This window comes from Podarcis vaucheri, assembly GCF_965113315.1.
Source record: "Podarcis vaucheri genome assembly, chromosome: 2".
NCBI lineage: Eukaryota > Metazoa > Chordata > Lepidosauria > Squamata > Lacertidae > Podarcis > Podarcis vaucheri.
The window spans coordinates 8,982,152-9,008,226 of NC_138760.1; the positions used below are offsets into that span (position 1 = coordinate 8,982,152).

The following is a 26,075-nucleotide window of genomic DNA, read 5'->3' on the forward strand; positions in this document are numbered from 1 at the left end:
TATCCCATCCGGGCACTGCGGAGAAGGAGGAAGTTGCGTCAATATACAGGGCAGGGGAAATTGACGCAGCCGCCACTTCCGGTGCCGGTTCGGCTCCGCCATATGCGGGTCAAGGAGGTGGCGGAAGTACGTAGGGATTCGCGTACGGGTTTTAAAAAACGAAACGAGACAACACATGCAGGAATTGGAAATATTTATAATACTTCTAATACAATATTTCTAATAATTGTGTTAATAATTTTATTATTAATTAATATTTTATAATTAATTATAAATAATCAATGATATAATTAATAATTGATAACTGATAATTCTAATAATAATAAAATATTTCTAATGCAATAATAATATTGCTTGTTAGCCGCCCTGAGCCCGGCCTTGGCTGGGGAGGCCGGGTATAAATAAAAATTATTATTATTATTAATACAGTATACTTGGAAATAGCAGTGACCTCGACCCCCCCTGCCCCCTCCCAAGTCGAGTTTTGCAGATGAACCTGCTTGCTAATGAGAAGATAGGAAATTAAAACCTTGCTGTTTAAAATTATTTTAATAGAGTAGTGTAGAATGTATTTTTTTTCTCTCCTGCTGTGGTTTTTTTATATCTGATCTCAATTCAAGGATTGGGGTTTAGCTCAGTGGTGCCCATAAGTACCCCATTAAATTGACTGCCAAATTAGGAACATAAAATGATCCCTGCTGGATCAAGCCAAAAAGACTAATCTAATCCCACATCCCATTCTCCCAGTAGGCCAAGCAGATGCCACTGGGAAGCCCATAGCAGCCCTAAGCTGCTCGCCACTTGAGATTCCCAGAAAATTGGTATGATGCCTCTGGCAATGGAAGTAAAATATATGCCCATGATAAGTTATGTTAATGGTTTGTCTTCATCCATGCAGGTAAAACGCTGTATTGGGGACACTGTTGAAGGCAAAACCTCCACTCCGCCCCTGGCAGAGGTTGTTGGGCCTCCCTTGTTGAAAGGAAATACATGTACCACAGAAATTCAGATGCTGCAATAGAGGCAAGTTCTCTTTCTACCCACCCACCTACACACAAACACCCACACACCTCCAGCAAAGCGACAGGCATTTTGCTAGTTATTTATTAACCCCATCCTATGCCATCTTGAAAATGTCCTCCCTACTGCTTGCACTGCCCAGCAACTGTTCCCACAGAGATACAGTGGTACCTCGGGTTAAGTACTTAATTCGTTCCGGAGGTCCGTTCTTAACCTGAAACTGTTCTTAACCTGAAGCACCACTTTAGCTAATGGGGCCTCCTCCTGCTGCTGCTGTACCACCACCGCGCAATTTCTGTTCTCATCCTGAAGCAAAGTTCTTAACCCAAGGTATTATTTCTGAGTTAGCGGAGTCTGTAACCTGAAGCCTATGTAACCTGAAGCCTATGTAACCCGAGGTACCACTGTATTCCTTAGAGAATGTTATAAAAAAACAACCGGCTCCTTTATCCCTTATGAGGTATCCAAGAGGCCATATAGAGTCCTTATGTAGGTTCTCTATCAGTAGGAGAAAATAACAGAGGCCAACCAGAGAGTATTGAGAAGCAAAGCAGCTAGTAAGCATGGTCTTTATTAAACTGTTTCAACAGGGTCCCCTACTCCCCCCACACAAGGAGGGAGGCAAGGAACCCAGAACACTGGTGTGCAAGCTCTTATATAGACTTTTGAAATTGCCTACCCTGTAGCTCAAGGTAAAGGTAAAGGGACCCCTGAAAATTAGGTCCAGTTGCGGATGACTGGGGTTGCGGAGCTCATCTTGCTTTATTGGCCGAGGGAGCCGGGTACAGCTTCCGGGTCATGTGGCCAGCATGACTAAGCTGCTTCTGGCGAACCAGAGCAGCACACAGAAACGCCGTTTACCTTCCCGCCGGAGCGGTACCTATTTATCTACTTGCACTTTGATGTGCTTTTGAACTGCTAGGTTGGCAGGAGCAGGGACCAAACCGCGACCTTCTGATCGGCAAGCCCTAGGCTCTGTGATTTAACCCGCAGCGCCACCCGCGTCAAGACCACCCTCCAAAACATCATACATACATCACAGAAAGAGATGGTCCCCAGCAGAAATTTGAGTGTGTTGCTTCTCTTCTGTCTGCCAGAATACCTGATAATGCCTTATTTGATTGCCTTTTCTGGGTAGCCTGGCTATTCCTTTGAGATGGTAGTTATAATAACTATAATAAAGTTAAAATAGTTCCTGAATCTTTTACGCATATTGATAGTGCGCTCGGCTTAACAGATACTTGCCAGACTGTATTTACAGGGAGGTGTAAGCCCCTACATTCCAAAGACAATTGAAAGGCTTTTCCCATTTCCTTTCTCTTTGAAGATAAATATTTGAGGTCAATTTGGGAGAGTCAAAATGGCTTCAGGATTGTTCTGTACTATTTCAGACACGTGGTTTATATACTTAGGTATGTATTTGCCTTTTATATATAAAGTAAATGTTTATAAATGTACAAGACCTTAGAAGTCCTATAATAAGAGGAACTGATCCCCCTCCCCCATGCTCACCTCATCTTCCACTTCAGCAATTTGTTTTTCCCAGGAACTCCACGTTTTCCTTCTGCTGTTCTAGTAAAACTGGGCTCATGGTGAGCTTGTAAGCTTTGGAAAATCAGTTCTCCCCACGTTCTGTCAGGGAAGCTGTAAGCTGTTCTTTGGCATAAACTAGTCAAAGCCTCAGCGCCTAGGGCTTGCCGATCGAAAGGTCGGCGGTTCGAATCCCCGCGGCGGGGTGCGCTCCCGCTGCTCGGTCCCAGCGCCTGCCAACCTAGCAGTTCGAAAGCACCCCCGGGGGCAAGTAGATAAATAGGTACCGCTTACCAGCGGGAAGGTAAACGGCGTTCCGTGTGCGGCTCTGGCTCGCCAGAGCAGCGTTGTCACGCTGGCCACGTGACCCGGAAGTGTCTCCGGACAGCGCTGGCCCCCGGCCTCTAGATGTGAGATGGGCGCACAAACCCCAGAGTCTGTCAAGACTGGCCCGTTCGGGCAGGGGTACCTTTACCTTTACCTTTAGTCAACCCTCTCTCTTTTTCTCTTGGTTGGAATTTGGAGTTCAGAGATTAGAATGTGTTTATCGAGGAATGGCAAAAAGAAAAAACGGTCGACAAAAGTTGTCATCTGCTCCAGCTGTTCCTTTTCACAAAAGTCTGCCCCAGTTTTTCTGTGCCCTGTCCTTGGTAGATCATTGTTCCCATGTTGTCACTATTTTGCTCTGGTGTGAAATTTTGGAAGGATTTTCTTAAAAAACCCTTTTTCCTCCCCCCCCCCTTTTTTAAGGGAGAACCACCCACCCTGCTAAGGGACGCGGGTGGCGCTGTGGGTTAAACCACAGAGCCTAGGACTTGCTGATCAGAAGATCAGCGGTTTGAATCCCTGCGACGGGAGCTCCCGTTGCTCGGTCCCTGCTCCTGCCAACCTAGCAGTTCGAAAGCACGTCAGAGTGCAAGTAGATAAATAGGTACCACTCTAGCGGGAAAGTAAACAGCGTTTCCGTGCACTGCTCTGGTTCACCAGAAGCAGCTTAGTCATGCTGGCCACATGACCCGGAAGCTGTATGCCAGCTCCCTCGGCCAATAAAGCGAGATGAGTGCCGCAACCTCAGAGTCGACCACTACTGGACCTAATGGTCAGGGGTCCATTTACTATTTACCCACCCTGCTAGCTCGCAAGCACCACCTGAGATTGTTGAGGAAGGTGTGGTTCAGTGGAAGAGCATCATGTTTCGTATGCAGAAGGTCCCACGATCATTGCTTGGCAACACCTGGCTGCTTGAAACTCTGGTGAGCCACTCCCAGTCTGTGTAGACAGCACTGAGCTACCAGGACCAATAGTCTGACTTGGTATAAGTTAGCTTCTTATGTTCCTTCCTATCTCACCTGTGTGCATGAATTGCTAGCTTAGGAAATATCCACAACCAATCAAGGTGCCCAGGTGGGCAATCCACAGGGCATGTGTGGCCCTCTCAACCACTCTCTGCAGCATAGCTGATCACTCCCTGCTACCATTTGCAGGTGGTGAGGTCAGAAACGGCAACGATTGCAGAAGTACAAAATATTTATTTGATGAATTCTAAGAGGGCAAAAACAGAGAGGGAAAGAGAAAGAAACAAGAGCACCAGTTGAGTAAAAAAAAAAAAAAAAGAGCATGTTCATTAGCCACAGAATTTAGAGTGTGTCATCTGTGAAAAAAAAGTGGAAAGGGGGAGAGAGTGAAATGTCCCTCTTCAGCTGCATAGCAGCTTATAGCATCGTGGAGGAAGGTGGGGTTGGCTGGTTGTTGGCTTGCACCTTCAACCAGAGCGCTCTTGCTAGTGATATAAGGGGGGGAAACTGCTCCTTTTCCCTTATGGAGTACCCAAGAGCCCATATAGGGACGCGGGTGGCGCTGTGGGTTAAACCACAGAGCCTAGGACTTGCCAATCAGAAGGTTGGCAGTTCAAATCCCTGTGATGGGGTGAGCTCCCATTGCTGGGTCCCTGCTCCTGCCAACCTAGCAGTTCGAAAACACCTCAAAGTGCAAGTAGATAAATAGGTACTGCTCCAGCGGGAAGGTAAACTGCATTTCCGTGTGCTGCTCTGGTTCACCAGAAGCGGCTTAGTCATTCTGGCCACATGACCCGGAAGCTGTACGTTGGCTCCCTTGGCCAATAAAGCGAGATGAGCACCACAACCCCAGAGTCGGTCACGACTGGACCTAATGGTCAGGGGTCCCTTTACCTTTACCTAAGAGACCACATAGAGTCCTTTTGTAGGTTCCCTATTGGTAGGAGAAAACAACAGAGACCAACCAGAGAATATTGAGAAGCAAAGCAGCTAGTAAGCCTGATCTTTATTAACTGTTGCAGCAGGGTGCTCCCCCACACGCAGGAGAGAGGAGGAGGACCCAGAACACAGGTGTGCCCGCCCTTATGTAGACATTTTAAATTGCCCGCCCTGGAGTCCAAGACCACCCCCAGAAACATCATACATACATCACAGAAGGGGTGTAGCCCAAGACCACCCCCCAGATACATCATACCTACATCACAGAAAAGGTGGTCTACAACAGAAATCTGAGTTCGCTGTTTGCCTCCTGTCTGGCAAGTTACCTGATTGCATTATCTGGGTTTTGGCCACTCTTTTGTTATTATAACTACTTAATTCCTGAATCTAGGTCACAGGCTCACACCCTGTTCATATCTTGAATGTGCCCTTAAGACAGGATTTCTGAGGAAAGAGACAATGGGGAGGTTTCCCACTTTTGACCTTGCAGAGAAATATTTGAGGTCAATTTGTTCAGGACCTAATCTGTGGGGTTTCAGACATGTGGTTTATATATACAGTTATGAACATTTAAATTTTTTTATGACCTTAAATTTCTTATAACACTAGCAAGCAAGAAATATACTGCAACATTTTAGCACAGGTCTCACTTGTATATTTTATACTGCAGTTCATCCCTTTAACATAATGGTTTTAAACCAGTGTGCCGTGGCACCCTGGGGTGCCTTCAATGATGGTCAGGGAGGCCTGGCCTCTGTCCCTTTCCCCTTCCCTCCCTCTTCTGATGCCCTATTGGGTATCTGCCCCCCAAAGGCTTGCACAGCTGTTTGCTGCAGCAGCCCTGGCTACAATCTCCCCAGGCGAATGGTGCCTCTGGGGCTGGCCAGGGGTTGCTTCCTAGGCCCCTGTGGGGCAGTGTGAGGAGGCACCTCTCTTTGGGACAGGGCGGGGGGCAGCTCAGAGACCAGGGAGCGGCAGCAATAGATGCCCAGAAAACTCCCAAGCAGAGGGGAGAAGAGAGGAGGCTGAGGGAACACTCCACAAGGGAGTGCGTTTGAAAAAGGGTGAGAGGCTGCCAGCTCTACAGGCAAAGGGGGACATAACTGGGCTCCTGAGCCCCACAGGGGTGCCACAGAAAAAATGGAGTTGGTCAAGAGAGTCATGGACCCAAAAAGGATGAAAGCCTCTGCTTTAAGGCCACAGCTGTGGGTTAATATGCCAGTTCCAAAGTGAAGAATTATTTTCTGTTACCCACCCCAAAGTCCCCCCATAGCTGTCAACTTCCCCCCCTTTTATATTCCCTTATTTCGAATAGGATTCCTCGCAAGAAAAGGGAAAAGTTGACAGCTATGAGTCCCTCCCCCCCCCCCAACTGACACTTGGGAGGTTTCCTAGCAGGCAAGAGGAGAGGCAATTGCATCCATACAGTGATAATGTAGGGTTTATTCACATTAATGCAAAATTCCAGACTAGCTCACTTTACTAGTTGGTGAGGGAATAGAAAAGAATGAAATCACAACCGCTTTCATACAAGGAGGTTCTTCGGATTTTCAGTTTTTCTGTACAGAGGGGAAGCTTATTCCTTATAGACACATTTATCATGTGCCACAAATAGTCTTGTGTGTATTGAGGGGTTCTTTTCCGGCAATCTTTTTTATGTCTACTCAGAAATAAATCCCACTGAATTCAGCACCCAGGTAACTGTATCTTGGGTAGCAGCCCCATCTCCCGAAAATCTTGTTTTGTCCTCATTAGATATTGTTTGGATGTCGTGCATAAAAAAGAGATGCATTTTGCAGCTTTCTGCATTCAGTTCTACATGCTGCCATTAATCTCTCTCTCCCCCCCCTTTCTAACCCTGCAGTACAGGTTTGATTCCTTTTGCTGCACAGATGTGGTTTGCCTGACGACAGCCGGTTCCTGATGGCTGCACAGAACCAGCAGGGAAGCAGTCTTCTCCAGGACGGAAAGTGATTGGCTGCCTGCCTCCTGTTGCCGGACAGCGTGCCTCTCTCCTCCTCCTATCAACCTGACATCTAGCGGACGATTATTAGAACTCTAGAGGAGTAGCTTGGAGGAAGGCATCAATGCTCCCTGCTCATCCCTCCCTCCCTTCAGGGCCAGCGCGAGACATTTCGCTGCCTAAGGTGGAAAGCTCCATTTGATGCTCCTCTCGCCGGTCAAAATGTATATCAGCGAAAGGTCTGCCAAGTTATTTTGGTACCCAAGGCAGAAAATCTCACATGCGCCTCTCCACATCCCTGATAGTAAAGGCACAACAATAATAAACTGCTGTCTTTTCATGACACCCCAAATCAGCAGCCTGAAACAACCACCTTACTCTGCCTAATGGCAGAGCCGGAGAGCTTGGCAGCAGCTGCAGTTGCAGCAACCTTCACATATAAAGCTCCATTGTGTACCTTGTCTCTAGCAGAGTGGTGGGAAATTGCAGACCTGGGAGATGAGTGCTGGCCAATGCTGAGGTCACGCCCTCTCTTCTCAGGCCACGCCCCTCTCTGGCTCTACCTTGCACTCTGAGGATGTGGCTCTTGCTTGCCTGGGTGCAGAAAAGAGGTGTGTGGAAGCTAGCAGCGGCAGCCTTGGGGCTCTCAAATTTCAGCAGTGCCCCATGAGATGCTAAAATTTGGTGTCCCCCACCATTGCTTCAGCACTCCTTGCAGTGTGATGCACAGTGCGACCGCACCGATCATGGTACCCTAAAACCGTCCACTTGTACAAAGGCAAAACTTGCATCTGTTGCTCTGCCCAATTTTGCCTCTGACCCCACCCACCATTTCCATATGGCCTCTTGGAAGTTTTCCCAGCCCTCTTTAACCCCAACCTGCATGGCCAATGCTCAGGGAGTGAGTGCCACAGGTTTCCCGTACCTGCAGCCATGCCTTATGCCTTCCTTTTTAAAAAAAGAAAATATTTTTATTGATTTTTACAAATAATTTCCCAAAATCATATAACATGCTTTCTTCTCTTATACAATATTTTGGACTTCCATCAACCGCATCTGAAGATTTTTCAGTCTATCACTTAATCTACATTTCTTAATTCCTCTATTACTTTTAATTGTCCTTAACTAATAACTCTTCATAATCTTCTCTGCAATATTTCGCATAATCCTCTTTACAAAACTTCTTGCAATCCTACTAGCGTAATCTGTTTGTTACAACTGCTTTTCAAATAGTTCAAATATTTACTCCAGTCCTCTGAGAATCTCTGGTCCCGCAGGTTTCAGATCCTTCCTGTCATCTTATCTAATTCTGCATAGTCCATTAATTTCGTCTGCCATTCTTCTTTCGTCGGTAATTCTTCTTGTTTCCATTTCTGTGCCAATAATATTATTGCGGCCATTATTGCATATAAAAACAATTGACTATCTTGTCTGTTAATGTACTCCCCTACAATGCCAAATAAAAATGCTTCTGGTTTTTTTTTTTTATAAATGTATATTTCAACATCTTTTTCATCTCATTATATATCATTTCCCAGAAGCTTTTCACTTTCTTACAATCCCACCACATGTGATAAAAAGATCCTTCTTTTTCTTTACATTTTCAACATTTATTACTTAGTTTATACATTTTGGCTAATTTCACTGGTGTAATATACCATCTGTACATCATTTTCATCACTTTTTCTTTCAAAGCATTGCATGCTGTAAATTTTAATTCTTCCTTCCACAGTTTCCCCCAATCTTTTAACTGTATATTGTGCCCAAAGTCCTTGCCGTATGCCATGCCTTATGCCTTCCAGCTCTCAGTAGGGAACATGCGTGCCTAACTGTGTCCTCTGCTAACCTCCAGTCATTATTAGCAAGAGAAGATTGTGCCAATTGATCCTGTTTAGAGATCATGCAATATTTGCTTTCCGTTTCCTTCCTCGATCTTTCTGTCTCACTGTCCGCTCATGTGGCCTGATCCGGCACACATTTTCACAGAAGCAAGCCCCACTATGTACAGTGACACACCATACATTTAAAGCACGCACAAAGTATCCTGGGAACTGCCTGTAAGCTGCTATGGCAGGAACCTAGTTTATTATTTATATACCAGCAGAATTACAAATGCTTAATAAATAATAATAGCTGGGGGGGGGTCCTGAATTTAATTGCTGTATTTCTACAAATCTTGGGCTTCACCCTATGAAATATACTCAGTACATAACACCCTACTTCACAGATACCTCCCTCTTGTTTTGGGGTGCTGCCATTTTTGCTACCAAGCCATCTACACACCCCACCCAAGTTCAGTATTCGAAGGAGCAACGGTGATAATGTGAAGTTTCTCAAATTGTGGGTGCTTTTTTTCTTTTCAAGCTACTCCTTGAAGAGTATCACAGAATAGCCAAAACCATGAATGCTAGTTAAAAATCTTCAAGGTCTTCCCAACAGTGTCACACCGTCACATTGTTAACTTGCCTTTTTAATGTTGCTGTGGCTTTTTTGAACACAGACGTCTGGCAGCTGCTCTTTGCTTAACCTGTTCTTCACTTGTAACGTTTGCATCTCACTCTGCAGCTGATTTCTCGAACTTGAGCTTTACAAGAGAGATGCAAAAGCGGTCACTGAGGACTTCCCTGCGTTGACACGCTGTGCTGCTGCCATCAGGTTTGGCAGAGCCTCATTCAACCATTTGCATCAAGGAGCCCTGGGAAGTTTGATGTGAAAGGTAGTGTGTCAAAGTGCAGCCCTGTTTCCTTGGTGCCATTACTTATAGATACAAGGCAAATCTTTAAAAACGTAGTCTAAACACTGACAACTGGGAAACACTGGCCTGCGAGCGCTCCAGTTGGAAAACAGCCATTACCAAAGGTGTCATGGGCTTTGAAGACACTCGAACTCAGGACGCAAGGAAGAAATGCTAAGAGGAAGGCACGCTTGGCAAATCCACACTGTGATCAACCCCCCCCCCACTCCCCGGAAACCAATGTCGCCACTGTGGAAGGACGTGTGGATCCAGAATTGGCCTCCACAGTCACTTACGGACTCATTGTTAAAACCATGTTTGGAAGACAATCTTGCTCAGCTACGAGAGATCACCAAAGAAGAAGAAGACTTATAGGTAGCACATCATAAGGGATCACCGTGCGTGTCGCCGATGAATAATTGAGGTCATACTTGCAGCTCCAGCTCTGAAAGACGAATGTCTGGTGTAAGAGCTAAAGACAGGAACCGGCTCTCCACCAAGCTGTCCGTTTAGGCCTCATTAATAAAAAATTGTGGATTATGTTCTTTGCTGCGCAGCCTGTGACATTTCCTGGTTTGCCATTCAGACAGACGAGTGCCAGGGCCAAACCAGACATGACAGCAGCAGCAGCAGCAGCTCTGAGCTTAAACACAGAGCTTCCTCAGGCACAGAAAGAAAGGGGCAAATTTCCACGTTAGCAGGAAATGGGGTGTTAAGACGTTTGCCAGTTACCTCTGCCCAGCTCTCCGCCCCCAAAGCCTTTTTCTTGGCTGGGCATCTGTTAATTACAAATGAAAGCCCTGGCAGATCCCACTGTGGACCCCTGGCATCCAATGGCAGCTGGTGCTCATTGGATCTGGTGGGGCAAAAGGATGAGATGCCAACAGTAAGTGGCGCCAGAGAGCCGAAGAAAGGCAGAGCCAGCTGGTTCTAGTCGCCCCCCCCCATTTTTTTATTCATTTTATAACACAAATAAAAAACACAAACAGAAAAGACAAACCATACAAACAAATTCTTGTCATATCCTTATTTTTCTAAACATTGTTAAGTGGGCTTCCCTAAGTCTCACCTATCTGATTTTCATTTTTAGCAGTTTCCATATATCATAATTTCTAACCATCTTTTTTTTAAAATCACACTTAAAATAACTTCACGTTTTATCACTTACAAATAATACTATATTAAAATACCCTATCTTCTAACCCTACAGCCTATATCCACTTCCAAAGCTATTCTAAGATTTAAATATTAACATATTTTTTTCAAATATTCCTTAAACTTCTTTCCAGTCTTCTTCCACCGTCTCTTCTCTCTGGTCTCAGAGTCTCCCGGTCAGTTCGGCAAGTTCCATAATGTCCATCATCTTCATCTGCCATTCTTCGATAGTTGGTAAATCTTGTTTCTTCCAATTCTTCGCTAACAATATTATCGCAGCTGTTGTGGCATACAGGAAAAAAGTAACACCCTTTTGGGGAATTTCAAACCCCCCCCCCCCACTATACCAAGTAAAAAGGCTTCTGTTTTTTTAAGAAATGTGTTTTTCAACACTTTTTTCAATTCATTATAAATCCTTTCCCAGAAGTCTTTTACCTTGGGGCATGTCCACCACAGCTGGTTCTAGTTTTGCCTCCTCCCTGCTGAGTTCTACAAGGGCAGTTCTGAGACTAAGGAGGATGAAGGAAGATGACAGCCAGTGCTACTCCTTGAACTGGTTGTGAATAAGGAGTTAGGCTGGGGGGGGGCTGGTCGCACAGTGCCCCATGAACCCAGCTGGACCAGTCTCTACTGCCTGCATCATACCTACGTAGCCTTGTTTTGTCTAGAGCTTTGAAGAAGATGGGTGGTTTCATATAGATCAACACCCAAGGTGGCAAGAAGCTGATTGCTGTCTTCCCTTGACATGCTACATGGAGCAGTAGACCATGTCTTGACCTTGAACTCTGTGCCATCCTGGCAGCTTGCCCAAAGTTTGAGTATTTGGTCTGCTCTTCTGTGCCTTTTGCTGCCATCACTGCAGGAATGCTCAGCTGTTGTCAGGTGGCTCAAGAAGCCAGTATGCAGAAACAGTTAAGCAGAAGGGGATTCGGGCAGGTGCAGGAAAGCTGCAGCTTGCTGAAATTCCCTCTACTGCACTGTGATTAAAGGTGCAAGATCCCTGCGCTCCTTTACATCCAGCCACCTGGCTGTCAGTCTGCAGAATTCTCCCTACCCATCTCAGCAGCATCCTTTGGCTGTGCAAAGAACATCTGTTTCTCAGCATTTTTACCAATGCATAGTCTGTTACGAAGGCTAAAGAATACCGAGTGCAGAGTTGCTGTTGCTGTTTTTAAATTGACATCGCATCAGAGACTTCCAGCTGTTGTTCGTTTGAGACCACACTGTGCATTTAAATCCTGCCAACTGTAGCTTTGCCCCTCCCAAAACCACAATTCCCAGCATTCTTAACCAACTACTGTTCCCAGGATTCTGTGGGGGAAGAAATGTGATTTAAGCATCTTAAAAAGCAGAGACATCACCTTGCCAACAAAGGTCCGTATAGTTAAACTATGGTTTTCCCAGTAGTGACTAATGGAAGTGAGAGCTGGACCATAAAGAAGGCTGATCGCCAAAGAATTTATGCTTTTGAATTATGGTGCTGGAGGAGACTCTTGAGAGTCCCATGGACTGCAAGAAGATCAAACCTATCCATTCTGAAGGAAATCAGCCCTGAGTGCTCACTGGAAGGACAGATCCTGAAGCTGAGACTCCAATACTTTGGCCACCTCATGAGAAGAGAAGACTCCCTGGAAAAGAGCCTGATGTTGGGAAAGATGGAGGGCACAAGGAGAAGGGGACGACAGAGGATGAGACGGTTGGACAGTGTTCTTGAAGCTACCAGCATGAGTTTGACTAAACTGTGGGAAGCAGTGGAAGACAGGAGTGCCTGGTGTGCTCTGGTCCATGGGGTCACGAAGAGTCAGTTACGACTAAACGACTAAACAACAACAACAACAATGTGATTTAAACGTGTGTCGGCTGCGCTTTAAACAGTTGGTAGTATTGGCACATTGATCCCTTCCTTTGTTTCCATTGTCAAGCAAAACTTTGATTAAACATATGGGCAATGCCTATTGAAGAAGAGATATGGGGTGTGTGGTGGTGGTAATCCTTCCTGGAAGCCACTTTCATTTAGAACAAGGGTAGCCAATCTTGTGCCCTCCAGATTTACTGGGCTACAACTGTTGCCATCCCTGGCCATTGTACATGCTGGCTGGGACTGTCGGGAGTTGGAGACCAGCCCCAAAACTGTGGAGGACGAAGAGTCAAGGTCAATTCCCACAACTGAATTGCTGTGTTGAATAAGGGAGTTGAGCAGATGGGATCTGTGCTGAGTTTGGCATGCGCTTGAAGTATGCGCATTTTCACACATCCTCCCCTCCTTAAGGAGTGGGAAGTTCAGATCAGGATGATATTTACATTAACTCATTCAAGCATCTCTAACTAGCTGTTAAGGACGCGGGTAGCGCTGTGGGTTAAACCACAGAGCCTAGGACAGTCGGTGGTTCGAATCCCCGTGATGGGCTGAGCTCCCGTTGCTCGGTCCCTGCTCCTGCCAACCTAGCAGTTCGAAAGCACGTCAAAGTGCAAGTAGATAAATAGGTACCGCTCCGGCGGGAAGGTAAATGGCGTTTCCGTGCGCTGCTCTGGTTCGCCAGAAGCAGCTTAGTCATGCTGGCCACATGACCCGGAAGCTGTACGCCGGCTCCCTCGGCCAATAAAATGAGATGAGCGCCGCAACCCCAGAGTCGGCCACGACTGGACCTAATGGTCAGGGGTCCCTTTACCTTTTAACTAGCTGTTCCTTGCAAATGCAATTCCAAAGCTGGTGACAAAGTCAAACAGACCCAGATACACGTACTGTAAACAAGGCAGGTAGTTGCTACCAGTCCACTAAAATAAACATCAACGCTGGTGCTAAAGTCCAGCAAAAGCCTGGGTGAATACTATGGTCTTCATCTGGTGTCAAAGGATTAATGAGTGGGTGGCAGCGATATCTCAGAGGGGAGGGAGTTCCAGAGATGGGAAACCACCACTGAACTTTCTGACAGTAAGAGCTGTTCAATAGTGGAGCAGAATCCCCCAAGAGGTGGTGGACTCTCCTTCCTTGGAGGTTTTTAATTAGAGTCTGGATGGCCATCTCTCATGTATGATCTAGTTGAGATTCCTGCTTTGCAGGGGGTTGGACTAGATGACCTTTGGAGTGCCTTCCAACTCTACAATTCTATGATTCTATGATTGCTGTATAGCAGGTCTCTGTTGAGGTTGGCAGATCTAGCAGAACCTCCACAGCATATCTTAACCGTAGGGCAGGTCTGTATAGCGGAAAGCACAGAAACTGAAAGTAGGGCCATTAACTTTCCAACCAGGCTTGTAGATGCACCTTTAAAAGAGGCATGTTCAGTAGGATTTAGCAGAGGAAGCATTTCACAGCTTGGAGATATGACCCGCTGCCCTTACAAGCGCAGCTACAGAGGCCAGTTGAAAAGCTGGCAACACTAACTAGAGTACAGTTGGTGGGAAAAGGAAGTACCGTATGTGCGGGATTGAGTATGGGTATGTGTGAATATTTTTAAGGATTGAATGAAATGTATGTTTGTTTGTATATCCGTAATATGTATGTCTAAATATATTAGTGTTGAATTATCTCAAAAAAAAAAAAAAATAGTGTACAGTTAAATGATGGAATTTCCTCACACAAAATTCCATAACGTACACAAAATGTAGTGCACGGATGTAGTGTGGTGAGAAAGAGCCTTTTCAGTGGTGGCCTCTGCATCTGCAGAGGGCTTGCCCTCAGGGATACAGGCCTGGCACCCACCATATCAGTTCTTTGATGCCAGGTGAAGACCTTTTCATTAAGTTGTTTCCTATGGTGACGCTCATCGTTTAGTGAGGCGAGTAAGACTCCTTAATACTTTACTGACTGAGCATTTTACGTATTTTGCATTGTTCATTGCTTTACTTTTTTCTGGTTTTAAAATGCTTTTATTTCTTGTGTTCTATCCTGCCATGTCGCTTTGAAACGTTTTCTTTTGTATGACTGGTAAATGTAATAAAAAAATAATAATAATAATACTGAAGGCTGCCAAAAAGATTAGACAAACTCCTGGGGGGATCAGGCTATCAATGCCTACTAGCCATAGTGGCTATGTAATGTCCTGCCACATTTTATGCAATTTGCACACGCTAAGTTGGATTAAAAAAAAGGTAAAGGACCCCTGACAGTTAAGTCCAGTCTCGAATGACTCTGGGGTTGCAGCGCTCATCTCGCTTTACTGGCCAAGGGAGCCAGCGTTTGTCCGCAGACTGTTCTTCTGGGTCATGTGGCCAGCATGACTAAGCTGCTTCTGGCGAAACCAGAGCAGTGCACAGAAACGCTGTTTACCTTCCTGCCGGAGTGGTACCTATTTATCTACTTGCACTTTGACGTGCTTTTGAACTGCTAGGTTGGCAGGAGCTGGGACCATTCTTTGTGTTATATTCAACAACTCCAGACTTAACTTACCAACCTGGGGCAATGGGTGCTAAACATGATGGCTGCATGTAACCTTCTTCCAAATTCAGAGGCCGGATGCTGTGGAATAACAGCAGCTGGTGGAGGCAGGAGCTGGAGCAATAACAGGCAACAATTGCCTTTGAGCCCTGCTTGAGGGCTCTTTCAAGGAGGATGCTATACCAGATGGACCGCTTATCTGAAGCAGCAGGGCTGCTCTCTTATGTTCTCATGACCTGTGTTATAAGCTTAAAGGAAAGATTAGTGAGATAATGTATATGATGCACAGGGTGGTTAGATGCAAAAGAGTCTCCTGCACTTTTAAATAGTGCAGGGTATTTCAACAGATGTAGCTTGTCACGTAGGAAGCACTTTGAACCCGCAGAGCACTCCCAACGGTGGTTATCAGAGTGTGTTATCTGTGATAACACAAGTTTTGTTTTGCTCCTTTGTGCACAGGCCTCTGCAATCATATTGAATTCATCTCTATTCCCTTCCTTTTTTTATTTATTTTTGAGGTTAGCACCGGGAGGTTTGGTGGTCTGTGAGAGGAAGTGGAGGCAGCTGGCAGCCGACAAAGGTGCCAGCGAGGGACGGAAATGGCATCTGGAGTGAGACCCAATCTCAGAGGTAAAGGCCAGCAAAGAACCAAAGGTGTCACTCATTCTGTGCAGAGCTTCCACCTGTTGGGATTTTGCCCCAGTGACTGAGGCTTCTGCTGCCACAGGTTGGAGTAACTGGAACACTTTTGGGGAATAATATTGGCAGCCTCCCCTCTTCCTGCAAGGCCCCACTGCCTTTAAGAACTGAATAGCAGCGAACTTACTAAAAATACAGCTCTCCCTCCCCCAGAAGATAATGACACCAGCCTACCTCGCCAGATTGTTGTGAGGTGTCGCTGATACCTTGTAATGTGCTTTGAGGATGAGGAAAGTGTTTCTGCTACATTGTCAGTTATTGGCAATCACTTGTGCAGGTGTACGGCTATATTTTTTAGTACATATCAATTTATTACATTCCTTAATGTATAATTAGAACCTCTGTGGCTGTGGTTTTCTGAGCTTAGCTTACCGATGTTATGGCTCTTCCGTGCCTCAAGGGGGCAGGAAGGGGCAAGAAAACGAGTGATTCTAAGTGAAAAGCCGAACATCAACCCATCATATCCAATCAGTTTCTCAGCCAAGGCAAGGCATATATATCCCTCCCTTTGCCACAATAAATCAAGCTGTGTGCTGAATTGAGGTTCTGATCCTTTGGCCCTCAGGCCTGTGATAACAACGACCTCATGTCTGGACTACTGTAAAAGGAGCACACTTGATTTGTCCCCAACTGGCCGTCTATCATGAAGCCTTGCTGAATCTCTCTTCACACCGCCAGAGATTCCTGAAAGTTTTATTCCTGTTACGGAGCAGGAGGCCCCTGTTTTCATAGGAGAAATGTTGGAGGGTATAGAATCCAGTCAGATGGGTGGCATCATATTATTACAGTCGTGCCCACTGGCGGAGCTGCCTGTGCCAGAACTTGGATGTGGGTCACATCCCAGGGGGTGTGGCACGCCGCCTGTGGGGGTGTGTGGTGTGCATTGGGAGGGTGCGCAGCAAGCGGCGCACGTCCCGGGGGTGGGGGCAGGGGTGGCCGTGATGTCAAACGGCCCCCCCCACCGGGATGGACCGCTCCCCCTGCCCCCACCTTCATCCGCCAGTGGTTGTACCTCGGAAGTTGAATGGAATCTGTTCCGGAAGTCTGTTCAACTTCCAAAACGTTCAAAATGTGGGAATGTTCTGGGATGCAGGAGAGGATATATTGTCTGATTATATCCTTATCCAACTTGTGTTAACAAGTTCCACAATTTCAGCAGAGTAACATTCCCCTTATTTTAAATTTTGCAACGGCTGCGTTTGCTCAGGCTCTCTAAAGCCTCTATAATAACTATTCTGGTAATTTCCCCTTATTCCTTCACAAAATATAAGAGACGACACAGTCTTTTACAAAAGTATAAAAAGAGTTTACTCACATTCTGTTCACAATCAGATCCCAGAAGGCAGACTTAGCTTAATGAAGTAACATACACTTGGAATCTTTCTTATAAGAAGACAGTCGCTTTGTCCTCTCTTGGCTGGAAGCCAAGAGGGCATTTTTGGCTTAGTAGATGTTGTGTTTTTGATGCATGTGGTGAAAGAGAGAGAGAGATGGCTGCCCTGCCCTGTGCTTTTGTCATTACAGTGGTGCCTCGCAAGACGAAATTAATTTGTTCCGCGAGTTTTTTCGCCTAGCGTATTTTTCGTCTTGCGAAGCACAGTGTCGGAAAAGTTTTGGAAAAGCTTCAAAAATCACCAAAAACCTCAAAAAAGGCTACCACACTGCGTTCTATGAGTTGCTCCTCGAAGTCAAGTCGCAACTGTATTAACGGTGCTAAGAAAAAGGAAACAAACTTGCAAGACGTTTTCGTCTTGCGAAGCAAGCCCATAGGGAAATTCGTCTTGCGAAGCAGCTCAAAAACCACAAAACCCTTTTGTCTAGCGAGTTTTTCGTCTTGCGAGGCATTCGTCTTGCGGGGCACCACTGTACCTGCACAGGTGAGGCCACACCCACCTCTAGTCACATGCAGAGGAAGTCTGTCGCAGCCCAGAAGGAAACAGGAAGTTTACCTGCTGGCTGGACAAACATCCCTCCCCATGTGTAAACATGTTCACTCTAGGAATGTTGTACTTGACTGCTCTTGTGTTTCACATCCCACACAAAAACCAAAGTGCAGCTTCTGATTAGCTGCAGGAAGCCTCATCGGACGTTCAGGTTCCAAAAATAGTTCACAAACCGAAACAGTCATTTCCGGGTTTGAAGCGTTTGGGAGTCAAAACGTTTGAGAACTAAGCTGTTCAACTCCCAAGGTACAACTGTATTGTTGTTGTTTATTAAACTACAGTTCCTAGGATTCTGAGGGAAAGGGTCGTGTTTTTAATGTATGGTGTGTACACACCCCACCTTAGTTTTTCAAATCAGATGGACGCTGGTTTCTGGGGGAAAGTATCAAACATCAAACAAAGTATTTGTCAAGAAACTACAGGACAGAGAGGGATTGTGGCTAGCGTCATGTGTACTCAGCTTCACATACTAGTGGTGGGTGAGCACTGTAGCCAGAGTGAGTGGTAATCTGTACCCAGACTGAGAGGAAGCCTTCTTGAGTGTGATCCAAGACTCTTAAGAAGAACTGCAGGGGAGGGGGTTAGTTTTGTTTTTTTGTGTGCCTTCCCCTCAGCTGCAAAAGAAGATCATACTGCATTAGCATTTAAGAGATGGAGGAAAATATAGCAATCATCAATAGGATACAGTTGCTGACTCCCATCTGTTAGGCAGTCTGACTCAAAAACCCTTGCTGCCGAAAGTAGAGGTGATTTTTCTTTGAGGCCCCATTAAGATACAATGCTACACACAGCCATGTGAAGCCATAATCTCTTCCCCACAGGAAACAAATGGTGGCCAAGAGGTATAGTGCCTTCAGGACAGGATTTTGGGGCAGAGTCCTGGGCCCGAAATACGGCAGAGTTGGCTTACCACATTTTGAAGTAAGTCTGGTCTAGAGTCTAAAATTACCTAACTGCACTACTGGCCACAAAGAAAATAACTTTTCTAGCGGTTTCTGAGAGTGCCTCTGGACTGTCGGTATTCTGTTCAAGCACATACTGGAAATTTAAGTTTGTGCAGTGAAAGTGCTCTGTCACCCTAGCATAACATCTCTCTCTCTCTCTCTCTCTCTGTTCAATTAATTCTTTACTAAGTTTCATCAATTTTTAACAAATTAACATCAAATGTAATACTTCCCACCGTTCTTCCGTTGCGTTTTTGTTCCTACCCATTCCTGCTGCGTTATAGGTTAGGAAAGTGATGGGGGAATGCACATAAAAGTGTGATATAAGCAAGTGGGAAGACTTGTAAATATCACACTGTCCCACAGCAAATCAGGATGAGTGCTCTTTGCCACAGAACTGCCTTGCAAACGAAACAGACCCAGTCTTCCAAAGGTTGTAGTCTGGCCTCCATGTAAGCTTTGTGCAAACAAATCAGGACAAATGCTTCATCTAAACAGGTTGTCTTGAGGAGCCCTGAAGTTCAGTGGCAGGGCTGGCAGAGACACTCAGGTGCCTTGCCCCAGTCCAGGGGTCTGCAACCTTTAAGACAAAAAGAGCCACTTGGACCCGATTCCAAAGAAAAAACAACTGGGAGCCGCAAAACCATTGCGACATTTAAAACAAATATAACACTGCATATATTGTTTCTTACCTTAATGTCCAATTTGACAGCGGGCGGGAAGGTGACGTCAGGACAGTGCGTGACTAACGCATGCACCGCCCCCATGCGACGTCACAGCCAGTACAGCGCCCGCCACAGTGGGGAGTGTCAGGGCGCATAATGCGCCTCCTCCCCTCACTAGTATCCGCCCCGGATCCGTGGCAAAGGTGTAAAAGAGCCACATGCAGCTCCGGAGCCGCAGGTTGCAGACCCCTGCCCCAGTCTCTCAAGCATCAAATCATCCTCTCCATGGGACTGTGGGTTTGCAAGGCTGAATTTCTAAATTAAGAGGTGAATCCAACTGCCAAGGAAGCCTCCAGTCTCTAACTCTGGGTGTGTGTGGGGGGGGCTGGATGTGCTTAGGATTGCCAAGGTGTAACTCGGAGATTTGTGTTGTACGTCTCTACCTTTCCCAGTGTGGTTGGAGACAAGCACCCATGACTTCTTCCTCCCGTTGCTCCCCACCCGCTACAGTGAGCAGGACTCTGGTTATGCCGCTAGGCAAGAGGCCACACAAGAAGACTAGGGGAGGAATAATGGGCAGGTGCAGGGCAGGAGAAGCTGTGGCTATCTTGTCTCCCATTGCAATGGTGAATTTAAAAGCACAGCACATAACTCTGAGCTGCAGCCTGGCAACCGTAGTTGTGGTTACTCGGTGGTGAAAGAATCACTTGGCGACATGTTCAAGAAAATATTCTTCTGGGTGGGGAATGTTCTACGTTTCTGGGCAAAATCCTTCCAGTGCAGGAATGGCTAATCCATTCTATCTCAAACTTGGGTCCCAGCTGTTGTAGGACCACAGCTCCCATCATCCCTGACCACTGGTCCTGCTAGCTAGATCTGATGCCAGTCGCAGTCAACATCAGCTGGAGACCCAAGTCTGAGAAACACTGGAACCTGTGGGCCTCCAGTTATTTGTTGAACTATAACTCCAACCACCCCCAGGCAGCATGGCCAATGATCAGAACTGCATGATGGGAATTGTAATCCTTCAATATCTGGAAGGCCACAGGTCCTCCACACCTGCTCCAGTGGCTCCTCTGTTCACCCACACCCCTTGGTGGTTTCCCACCAAGAATGCACCCAGGGGCATTGCTACTTAGAGGGCCCATGACAGACTTGCAGAAAATTTGCATATGCTGATTTATATGTAGAGATGCAAATTTGGATCTCTGGGGAAGCTAAGATGGTAGGTGGCTGGGTTCTCAGTGGCGCTGTGCTTTTTGTTTTGTTTTTAAGTGTTATGTGTGGAAAGATTTGGGACACAGTGTAAAAGACCTGGGGCTGTCTCCTGAATGCACTTGTAGCTTGTTTCCATAACTTGTAATCCGCCTTCACCACTGGTCTCTGGAACACTGGAACAGCAGAATGGAATGTGAGTTCGGACTGACATCACTATGGCATCTCTTCCAAAACTTAGCTCAGTGAGTCTTTCAGCTGCCCATGGATCCTGGGCAGTCCTCCATCTGTACCAGCTGAGGGCACTGCTTACAGAAACCTAGCACTGAAAGCAGACTTCAGGCTAAGGAGAGCCTAGATGCTTTCGCACCTGAAGCAAAACTTTAAAATGATAGCTATTCCCTCCTGATTTCTTTTCTTAATGACAGGGAGACAGGTTGGAGGCAGAAAAGCACCCCTCCCTGAGACCTACTTCTGCAAAGTCTTATGCCTCATCCAGCGACTCTGCCCTGGTACAGCAACAGGTGTGTGGTACGAGCCCACAGACTACGATCCCCTTCCAGCAGAATAGTTAATAATTTTTATTGGCATGTCGGTTGCTGCCTTCTGCTGAGCCAGGCTGTTGGTGCATCAAGCTCAGCTTGGCTTTTCCGAATTTCAGACAGCCTTTCCCAGCTCTGCATGGTGCGGATTGAACCTGGAACCTTCTGTGTGCAGAGCAGATGCTGCTCTGCTGAGCTATGCCCTTTCCCGACACCTCTTGCCCCCCAGACCCTATCAGAAGGCTTGTTTCTGTATGATTGTTGTTGCAGACCTCTGTCTGTTTCGAGAGACAATGGAGTGCACCTCGGGGGTGAAGTCAAACCACTGTATTAGCAGCACTGAAATGACCTCCCTTTGGCACAAGCCTGGGCAGTGTATATGGAGTAATAATAATTTATTATTTATACCCCCGCCCATCTGGCTGGGTTTCCTCAGCCACTCTGGGCGGCTCCCAACAGAATATTAAAAACACAATAAAACACCAGGCATTAAAAGCTTCCCTAAACAGGGCTGCCTTCAGATTTCTTCTAAACGTCAGATAGTTGTTTATTTCCTTGACATCTGGTGGGAGGGCGTTCCACAGGGCAGGTGCCACTACCGAGAAGACCTTCTGCCTGGTTTCTTGTAACCTCACTTCTCACAGTGAGGGAACCACTGGAAGGCCTTTGGAGCTGGACCTCAGTGTCTGGTCTGAACGATGGGGGCGGAGATGCTCCTTCAGGTATAATGGGAAGAGGCCGTTTGGGGCTTAAAGGTCAGCACCAATGCTTTGAATTGTGCTCAGAAACATACAGTGGTGCCCCACAAGACGAATGCCCTGCTAGACGAAAGAATTTTCCGTTTTGGAGGTGCTTCGCAAAACGAATTTCCTATGGGCTTGCTTCGCAAGACGAAAATGTCTTGCGAGTTCCTGCTGTTTTTTCCCCCTCCCCCCTTTTTCTAAGCCGCTAAGCCGCTTATCAGCTGATCCGATCAGCAGATAAGCCGCTAAAAGCCACTAATAGCGCTAATCCGCTAATCCTTCAATGGGCTTGCTTCGCAAGACGAAAAAACCGCTAGATGAAGAGAATCACAGAACGGATTCTTTTCGTCTTGCAAGGCACCACTGTACTGGGAGCCAATGTAGGTCTTTCAGGGCCGGTGTTATATGGCTGCCCAGACAGCAAGACCTCCCTCTTGGCCTCAGTGATGTGACCCAAAGGAAAGCAGAGCAATATGTTAAGCACCGGCTGGACTGCAGGAGTTGCTGGAAGGAGGCGTTCAAGGGACTCCACTCCATATTTGTGTAGGGTTTACTCCTTAGTCTTTTCTTCTCCCAAAGATATTCTGCAAAGCCGTGGAGGTTTAGGATCAGAGTTGTCCTTCTAGATGGGCTACCTTCCTAGGTTGAAGAGCCCCACCTGCCCCTGACTTCTTTCTATGGCATGCGCAGAAACAATCTTCTTGACCCTGGGACCCACTGTTGGTGTTGTCTGCTCATTCGGAGCTTGTCTTCGTATGCAGGGGAAGTCCCTAACTTACCAAGGGTTTGAGACCCAATTGTTTACACTCACCTGGTTTAGCCGGCTAGTTGAAGCCATTCCTTGGGTGTGGCTGCTGTCTCATGCTGACAGCTTCTAGGAGCCACAGGTGAGAGTTGAGTGCAGGGTGGGGACCAAAGGTGGACAAACTACCCCAGAAGGAACACAATGTGTCCCTCACCAGAGGTACTACCCCGTCCCTAACACCCCAGTATGATTACAATCCTGGTCAAAATAGGCACACCCTAATTTCATTTGCTTCTTGAAATTTTGCTGGGGTTCATACAAATCTATGGTGCGACCACATTTGGAATACAATTCTGGTCACACACACCCCCACCTCAAAAAAGGCTCCTGTAGAGTTGGGTGAATAAGAGGTGACATGATAGAAGTTTATAAAATTATGCAGGACATAGAGAAAGTGGACAGAGATTAGTTTTATCTTTCTCTCTCTCTCATAACATTAGAACTCATGGAAGAGTCAGAAACTTGTTCCCAACCAACATGATGGCTTTAAAAGAGGATTAGATGCATTCATGGTAGAGAGGGCTCTCAGTTAGTACTTAGCTGTGATGGCTGTGCTCTGCCTCCACAGCCAGAGGCCATCTGCTAAAGGTAAAGGGACCCCTAACCATTAGGTCCAGTCGTGGCCAACTCTGGGGTTGCAGCGCTCATCTCGCTTTATTGGCCGAGGGAGCCGGCGTACAGCTTCCGGGTCATGTGGCCAGCATGACTAAGCTGCTTCTGGCGAACCAGAGCAGCACACGGAAACACCATTTACCTTCCCGCTGGAGTGGTACCTATTTATCTACTTGCCCTTTGACATGCTTTCGAACTGCTAGGTTGGCAGGAGCAGGGACTGAGCAACAGGAGCTCACCCCGTCGCGGGGATTCGAACCGCCAACCTTCTGATCGGCAAGTCCTAGGCTCTGTGGTCTAACCCACAGCGCCACCTTTTTTGCTACTGACTACCAATTTCAAGAAAACACAGGAGGGGAGAGGGCTCTTGTGGTTGGTTGGCCAGTATGAGAGCAGGATGCTGGACTAGGTGGCCATTGGCAAGGCTCTTTTCATGGCCTTACGTTCGCGAGGTCACCCGTTAAAGACCCAAGTCTGCCTCTCATCTCCTGGCGCTGGTTTCTCCTTGCTAGGCTGATAACATACGCTTACGAAAAATGATGTGTCAATGTTGGATGGGTGTGTCTGCAGGCATGGACGGCGATGACAAACTGCATGCCTGTTGGCCTCTCGAATGCCTTCACATGGCCCTTTGTTTATCTAGGTGCAGCTGCCAGAAAGAAAAAACAAAACAAAAAAGCATTGCCATAATTACACCTTTTGGAAAGCCAGAGCTCCAAACACCTGCCAATCCTGTCCCGCCTGCTGTGGGTGCATCCAGTTCTGCCTGAGATCCTTGGAGGATGTTTCACACAGCCGGGGCTGAGAAGTAGCTGCGCTGTATTTTGGTTGTGCTACGCCCTTGCCTGGTGTCAGAATCAGATAGAGATGGGGGGACCGAAAGAGGTGGCTCTGAAATGTGACGCTCTGCTCAGGAAGTTCAACTGACACACAGAGAGAGAGAGAGAGAGAGAGAAACAGGCCAACGTCTGAGAGAGGTCGGTGCTTTATCTGCGCACGAGGCAGCCGTACGTTTTCTGGCAAGAGAAGACACTGAGCTGGGAGCTGTACCATGGGCTGAGATTCCTCTGCCTGCCCTGTCAAGAGGTTTTGTGTGTGTTTTTTTACATCCATCATGAATGTGCAAAGGCAGTTGACATCTGCAGCCATCCGGACGGAGGCACAGAGATATGAGGGCGTTAAAGTGCAGCTCAACAAACTTTTCCGGCTGGTGGAGCTGGTGGGGGACCCACATCTAAAGAGCAGCATCAAGACTTCCCTGAGCATCGTGCGAGGTACGGGGCTGGGCCTTTCAAAGGGAGCGATGGAGGGACTGTCTGGGCAGGCTAGAAGCATTTTTCTCTCGGACCCCTCATTTAAAAACACTTTCTGTTGGAGTGAACTCTTCTCCCCCTCCCTCCGCACTTCTCCTGGGGCCCGTTAATAGGTCAATCTTTTAAATTGCTTTAACTCTCTCAATTTGCATATACCACAAAGCCTCAAAGTCTCTGAAAGTCTTGAAGGAAGGGAGTGGTAACCCAAAAGAGTCAAACTGACTCTTGAAATGAAAGGGCTCTAACATCCAGATAGAAATGTATTGTAGGTAAAGTTGCCAAGTGGTGTTGTTTACTGCCTCCTGCTCCTCTGCCTTTAGCAGCAGCATACATGACCAACATCATCAGGTGACAGGGCTTATCTATCCATGACACAAAGCTTCACCTAGCTGATGCTAAAGGCACAAGAGCTGGCCAGGTTGTTCCCACTGGCAGCCTGGTTACCTTGCCAGGTGTACCTTGCCATCATCACAAACTAGTCTGGGTTAGGGGGGCAAGCTTCTAATCTGACTGAACTTTTAGTTCAGGGTCGTGGGATCATTTTCAGCCTGAGAATTACCTTCCCTCGTGGGCCATCTTCTGGGGGAATTCCAGCTGCACAAGAGCCGGACGTTTCTATGCCCATAGACACATCTATTCAAGAAGCACCCTCACAGCTCAAGAAGACAATCTGGCAAGGCACAGAGATGGGCTGGTGAAGGGGGGGCCCTGCAGTTATAGGGGTGGGGGTTGCCTTTGGAGATTGTCAAAGGCTGTACAGCAAGGCTTGGAAGGCCACTTTCAGACCACAGACTGGAAATTCCCTAACCCCACTTTAGTTGACTGATCATACGGGTGAATTTAATACATATAAGGCCTCTTCCTAGAATGTCTGCATTTTCTTTTTCACAGTGGCTTCCATCACAAAAAACTGGGGAGGTGGCACATAAGAGGTACAAGATATCCAAAAGCTACCGTATTTTTCGTCCTATAGGACGCACTTTTTCCCCTCCAAAAATGAAGGGGAAATGTGTGTGCGTCCTATGGGGCGAATGCAGGCTTTCGCTGAAGCCTGGAGAGTGAGAGGGGTCGGTGCGCACTCCAAGCTTCAGGAAGCTATCTGCAAGCCTTGGGAGCCCGCGGGAGTTCCCGCCAGGCCCCCCAAGGCTTGCGGACAGCAGCCTGCATCCTGAAGCCTGGGGCGCGCTGTTCAGCACTCCCCAGGCTTCGGGCAGCTTTTCGCAACCCTCGGGAGTCCGGCGCGCCGGTCTCCCAAGGGTTGCGGAGAGTGGGCTCCCACGGCTTGTGGAGAGCTGCCTGTTCTGGGGGCTTCCCCTGCCCCAGCCCCGCGTCTGGGGGGGAAAATATTTTTTTTCTTTATCCCCCCTCCCAAAAAAACTAGGTGCGCCCTATGGGGCGAAAAATGCAGTAAGCATGAGCACTATTAAACCTCACTGAAATCAATAGGGCTCAAGCATGCGAAACGTCATCAGGATCATGCTGCAAATCTGCACCCGTATGAAAAGCATGCAGGCAGTATTGTACCTAATTGATGAGTAACAAGTACATCTACTCAATGGATCAGCAACCTGCCAGTGAGT

The 26,075-nt window shown here is 47.0% G+C and overlaps 1 protein-coding gene and 1 long non-coding RNA gene across 3 annotated transcripts in view; both read left to right on the forward strand.

Moving 5' to 3' along the window:
* The first annotated feature begins 21 nt into the window (after nt 1–21).
* On the forward strand, nt 22–7,099 carry LOC309522961. Of its 2 annotated transcripts, none has more exons than XR_014215184.1 (2): nt 22–126; nt 6,654–7,099. It is a non-coding gene; the product is annotated as an uncharacterized lncRNA (long non-coding RNA). The 2 variants fall into 2 exon arrangements; XR_014215185.1 differs by lacking the exon at nt 22–126 and adding an exon at nt 4,792–5,078.
* A 16,834-nt stretch (nt 7,100–23,933) lies between these two features.
* AGAP2 (ArfGAP with GTPase domain, ankyrin repeat and PH domain 2) overlaps nt 23,934–26,075 on the forward strand; it is a 122,188-nt gene continuing 120,046 nt past the window's right edge. The window contains exon 1 of the mRNA XM_082205380.1: nt 23,934–24,456. Within this exon, the coding sequence (XP_082061506.1) occupies nt 24,297–24,456 (160 nt within the window). The 5' untranslated portion in view covers nt 23,934–24,296. The remainder of the gene's footprint in view (nt 24,457–26,075) is intronic.